At 45.9% G+C, this 6,022-nt stretch overlaps 1 protein-coding gene across 1 annotated transcript; it reads right to left on the bottom strand.

The window, feature by feature from the left end:
- Positions 1 to 2,409: 2,409 nt before the first annotated feature.
- LOC121846227 lies at positions 2,410 to 4,610 on the bottom strand. Its single transcript, XM_042320075.1, has 2 exons — positions 2,569 to 4,610; positions 2,410 to 2,479 (listed from the first exon to the last, which is right to left on the bottom strand). Exons 1-2 carry the CDS (start codon positions 4,146 to 4,148, stop codon positions 2,431 to 2,433), a joined length of 1,629 nt encoding a protein of 542 aa, XP_042176009.1. The 5' UTR covers positions 4,149 to 4,610; the 3' UTR covers positions 2,410 to 2,430.
- Between the last annotated feature and the right edge of the window lie 1,412 nt (positions 4,611 to 6,022).

Below are 6,022 nucleotides of genomic sequence, written 5' to 3'. Positions count from 1 at the left end.
ACGCCACCTCTGAAGCTGCCACCGGCCCGTCTGGCGACGACGCCACCTCTGAAGCTGCCACCGGCGCCACCTCTGGCGACGAAAGCTGCCACCGCCCCGCCACCTCTGAAGCTGGCCCGTCTGACGACGCCACCTCTGCTGCCACCTCTGAAGCTCTGCCACCGGCCCGTCTGGCGACGACGCCACCTCTGAAGCCACCGGCCACGCCACCTCTGAAGCTGCCACCGGCCCGTCTGGCGACGACGCCACCTGAAGCTGCCACCGGCCCGTCTGGCTGACGACGCGCCCACCTGAAGCTGCCACCGGCCCGTCTGGCGACGACGCCACCTCTGAAGCTGCCACCGGCCCCGTCTGGCGACGGCCCGTCTGGCGACGCCACCTCTGAAGCTGCCACCGGCCCGTCTGGCGACGACGCCACCTCTGAAGCTGCCACCGGCCCGTCTGGCGACGACGCCACCTCTGAAGCTGCCACCGGCCCGTCTGGCGACGACGCCACCTCTGAAGCTGCCACCGGCCCGTCTGGCGACGACGCCACCTCTGAAGCTGCCACCGGCCCGTCTGGCGACGACGCCACCTCTGAAGCTGCCACCGGCCCGTCTGGCGACGACGCCACCTCTGAAGCTGCCACCGGCCCGTCTGGCGACGACGCCACCTCTGAAGCTGCCACCGGCCCGTCTGGCGACGACGCCACCTCTGAAGCTGCCACCGGCCCGTCTGGCGACGACGCCACCTCTGAAGCTGCCACCGGCCCGTCTGGCGACGACGCCACCTCTGAAGCTGCCACCGGCCCGTCTGGCGACGACGCCACCTCTGAAGCTGCCACCGGCCCGTCTGGCGACGACGCCACCTCTGAAGCTGCCACCGGCCCGTCTGGCGACGACGCCACCTCTGAAGCTGCCACCGGCCCGTCCGGCGACGACGCCATGGATATCTGACGTGGGACATGCAATAGTTAACGGGTACTCTAGTCCAGTGTGTAACTGCATTTGCTTGTTTTGACTCAAATAAACATTAACTGTAATACTTGTGTCCTCTATTGTTTTGGTGGTTCCTACTTGGAGTTGAGGTCTATGACCTGACTTGAGTAACTGGGGTGATGGCAACATTTATTTTGCATTATATCCATGCGCCAGCAATATTACTTTGACCACTGTTTTAAATTACCATTTGACTTAAGCTACATTTGCTCAGTGTTGGTCCATTTATGCTAGTAGCATCACATGATAGCTCACAGCATTTTGACGCCATTTCCGGTCACAACTTGTTTACGTGTTGCCTACTTTGCTACATGACAACTTTACGGTTTTTACTTCTCAATTACCGTTTATATTTTTGGTTTATCCCTCAATTTTTTCACTTGTGTCAGGGAAAATATGACAATGAGGCACCGCTGTATGCTATGTATTGTTTATTAGCTAAGCAATAAGTGGTAAATGGTATTTTCGTATATACGGGCTCTCTGTCCCACCTCGCAGGGCAAAACAGAACTGACTTGCTCCTGACAAAGATATTTAATATACTCTGACAAGTAGTTCCTGCTTCCGAGCCGGCCTGTCAGAGTAGACTGGGCGTGGTTTAGACTCACCCAGCCTATTGTTGGCGCAGAGGCTGGTCCCAGCCCTCTAAGCGCTTCAGCGGTCAGTCGTTGTAGCTGTGTAGAATATGCAGTTATCAGGCACCTGGCTCCTGTTATCTAACAGACTGTTCTCGCAACACTACGTTCTGAATGTGCCCCCCCCAACTCATTGCACAGGTCCGGTCTTCATGTTCTGTATTTTTCTATCATGAGAGGCCCATGGCCCTAAAACGGTTAACAATGTTTCAATTCAGCTATGTTGCATAACCCATACATCCACACAAGCCAACAGCAGATAATATTCAATCACATACATGGTAACGGGCTATAGTGCATAACACAATCCTCATAATCCCCCTTTTTACACCCCTGTGGGGTGTAACCACACCATCCGATATACTAGGTTGCTGATGAACCCAGGCACTTTAAACCTTTATTTTGTGAATATATGAAGTGATGCATGTCCCTTTGTTGATGAACATTTATATAGAAACTGGAGTTTTTGATTCCCCTTTTGACACCCACAAGGGTGTCACTCATCCTTTATTTCAGTGCTCCCTACAAAATATGTTAATAGCATTTCATGAAAATAATACAAAGTTAAATAAAACATTTATTTTTTACAGAAAAACAAAATCAAGCAAGAAAAAAATAACAAAAATCAATATGATATATGCTTTGTCTCCCCCTTTTGACACCCATAAGGGTGTCACTTATCAAAAAAAGGACAACACTTTGTTTATTGACATGTAAGATATAGGATACAACTTTGGTCATGGAAAACAGTAAAGCAGAGCAAAGCATTATTATAAACCATCTGGTCCTCTCAGCTACTATCCTGTACCAGTTGGGCTTCATGCCACCCAGGGACTCCAAACCTTCACAACAGGGAGAACAAACATACTGGAAAGAAAACTTATCATAAAACAAAAATGTAAAAGAAGGAACTGTGGTGGTGTAATATTTATTCTACTACCTCACCCACAGCATACCATGGGTCATCCTCAGTCAGTCCCATCCTCCCCTGAAAGCTTGATTCAGTATCAGCATCTCCAACTGGAGCATCAAGCAAAGGCATCATGCCTGAAGCCTTCACCACATCTGTAACAGACTTCTTAAAACACGGTATGATGCAAGCAGCACAACACATCAATAATAAAAATACAAGAATTAGGGTCAGAAATCCAGTAACCACCATACCAGTGTACTTACCAAACCAGGCTCCCAACCAAGAGAACAGTCCAGACTCCTCCACCCCCGCCATGGTCCTCATCTCAGCAGATAGTGCATCAAGCCCACTAAGGGCCTTAGATATACTACCATCTGGACTGGTGTTATTAGGAATAAACGTGCAACATTGTTCACCGAACATCTTACAGACACCCCTCTGACTGGCAAGAAGCATATCCAAAGCAAGTCTATTCTGTCTGGCAACCCTAGATGTGGCCTCCAGCTGTTCAGACATACCAGTGAGTGCATCAGGGGAGTAATTCACAAAACGCTGTTGATTATCGTAGATATAATTTATCCATGCAGTCTGTCTTGCATCCACTATGGCTGGACCTATAATAGGTAGTAAGTGCCAGAGTCCATCATTCCTACCCAAGGCCTGAAACTCATGAGGAACCCCCACTGGCACACCCAACAGATTATTGTGTATGTCAACTACATCCTCCGTCCATGGAGCACTACGTCTATGTCTCCCATGGGATGGAATGTTTTCAGGCCCCCTGGATACAGAACCCAACAGCTGTTCAGCAGTAACATCAACAATGGTCAGTGGAATTATCAAACTGGTCAGAGCACACGTACCTTGCCAGTCTCCTCTAAGAATGGGTCTCAGTACTCTTTTGGGTCCACATATCCACCACACATCAGCCAGACCACTAGTTTGGTTTAGACCTGCAACTGGCCAAGTGGCATTAATGGTTATGTTACTGCTGCAATCAGCTTCAGGCAATCTCCCATAGTCCATGCCACTACCTGTACCCGTGATGCAACTGTACTTGCCCCCATATGCCTTAACACCCCAAGGGGCCCGATGAGGAGATATTGTCGGAAACACAAGGCTCAAAGAGGAACAGAGGGTTGAATTGGGCTTATCCTGGTAAAAACTTCTCAGAATACACAAGCACCCCTCTCCTTCTCCTATAGCAAATGGGTGTGTAGCCAGAACAGGTCTAGCATGACCACATACAATGCAGTCCTTTCTTTTCAGGGTCTTAGCTGTATACCTCATATAAGACATATAAGACAGCCACAAATTGTCCCTACCATCAAAACCAGTCTCAGTGCCTAATTGATCAATAGCTGAATAGTCTCTAACGTTAATTACGTGAATGGGATTTGACACAGTGGTGGTGGGTGGCAGGCTCGGTCCAGGGGTGGTAGAGGAGTGTGTCTGGCTCTGGTTCGTCTGGGACCTCTGTGGTTTTGGCAGCACCTTAATAGAAAACACACCCATCGTGTCTGTCCCGGTCCTTTGTAGTTCGAGGGTGAGCTTAATAGTTTTGATGGTTAGTAGGATGTCATCACCTTTACAGAGTTCAACAGTGCTCCCAGGTTTCCCCATATCATGGAAAACCTATCCACCTTTGTGGGATCCCCTATGCTCTAAGGATACCCTCTTCTCCAATCCCAGAACTGTCCTAAATTGGTTATCATGTAATCCCCATATGGACACCCTCCCCCATTACACAGGTACACTGACACCCTCCTATACACAGGTGTTAAAACCAAACACAAATATCTCAATTTCTTCCCAGCTCTGTTGGCTCAAAATATGTCCCAAATACTTAACATGAGTCGACCATAATTAAAACTTATACTAGCTAATTTTCACACCACATTCATCAGAGAAAATATAATGACACTATAATGTCAATTTCACTGCCTTTTTGTATTAAATGACCTTAATATCAGTATTGCAAATGACCCTAGATTCTCCATCCAAATGGCTTTCCAATGAGGCTGATCAGACCACAAAGGAAAGTTACAATGGAGGTCATAAGTCATACCACCCCCCCAAAGAAGTGTTTTTACTATATTAAACAACATTCCTTTATCAAAAGATTTCACCTATTTAATTAAGACTCAGAAAATAAAAACTTGTAATATTTCATATGTGAGTGTACCCCTTTAAGATATCATGTCTCTGGGAAAATGGAAATGTACTCCCTCCAATCATTAGTTTTAAATTTACTCGATGTTTCATGTAACTCATTCAATCTTTCTCCAAATTGTCTCCCCAAAATACTTCTTAAAAACCCTGCCATTAGACACACACAACTGTGATAAACGTACACTGTCCCTTTAACATAAAATAAACTCAGCCTGCAATCCACTTTGCGGGCCTTTCATTGTTCCCCATGATGCAAAACCTATAAATATTTGAATTACAATCAGAATGAATTTTAGTCTATGTTTTTCGTTATGTCACCAGTATTTAAGCAGGCTCCCCGTCGACTGGGAGCCCGTTGGGCGCGGCAATACTGCCCTCTTCTATCCATTGTCTGTATAATTTTTCTCCTTTCTTTCTCCAATCTTTTCCCTCTTTTCCTCCATTGGTCTCTAATGCTGATTTCAATGTTTTCAACACCTTCTCTGCCTCCTGATTAGCCATTGTCTAATGTATTTCAATTACTTGTTTTAATTTGAATACAATATAAATGATCAGGTTCAATTGTGTGCTGCCTTAGAATGTGTCCCAATCTAGCCACTGTCTAGTAAACACCGTGCACTTCTCCTTTACCGTTTCAAAACATAACCTAGGTCTCACACCTGTTATTTACCCGAAGGTCATACAAACTTGGTATTAGAACATCGACTTAATACCTAATGTACCTCTCAAACAATCATCAGTTCGGTTCATGAATCTCTCAAACATACAAACCTTCAAACCTGCAAACATACATCAGTTCGAATCACTGAAACCTGCAAACATACACGGTTGAATCACTCAAACCTGCAAACATATCTTTTTAATTTGTTGGCCTGCAAATTCTATCCGTAGATCATTCACTCTGATACAGCGCGCCCACTTATATCCCAGTAGTACTGCACTCACTCTAAATTTACCCAAAGTAAATATCCATTTATACTAGAAAAATGTTCTCATGCACACCAGTACACAGCATTCATTGTTACATTGTGATCCTGCTCACACACACACTAGTAAATTCCTTTAACCAATCCGATTCACCGTCATTCAAACAACTGGGTACGTGTTACACCAACCGACCCATTTAGTACATTACATTAGTTGTTATACCATAAGAGCGATCGATCAGTTCAAAATTGCATTTACCACTATGTATTCCTCATTATCCTTTACCAATATAAATTAATAGAATTTGGTTACTTACATCAAACAGGTGTCTCACAAAACTAAATTTGGATAACGCCAATGTGCAGAACTTTAGTTTTTCACAACAGGTGTCTGCTTAC

Source organism: Oncorhynchus tshawytscha, linkage group LG03 (assembly GCF_018296145.1).
Source record: "Oncorhynchus tshawytscha isolate Ot180627B linkage group LG03, Otsh_v2.0, whole genome shotgun sequence".
NCBI classification, from domain to species: Eukaryota; Metazoa; Chordata; class Actinopteri; order Salmoniformes; family Salmonidae; genus Oncorhynchus; species Oncorhynchus tshawytscha.
The sequence above is the reverse complement of the archived record's forward strand: the minus strand, read 5'-3'. Positions and strand labels throughout refer to the sequence as shown.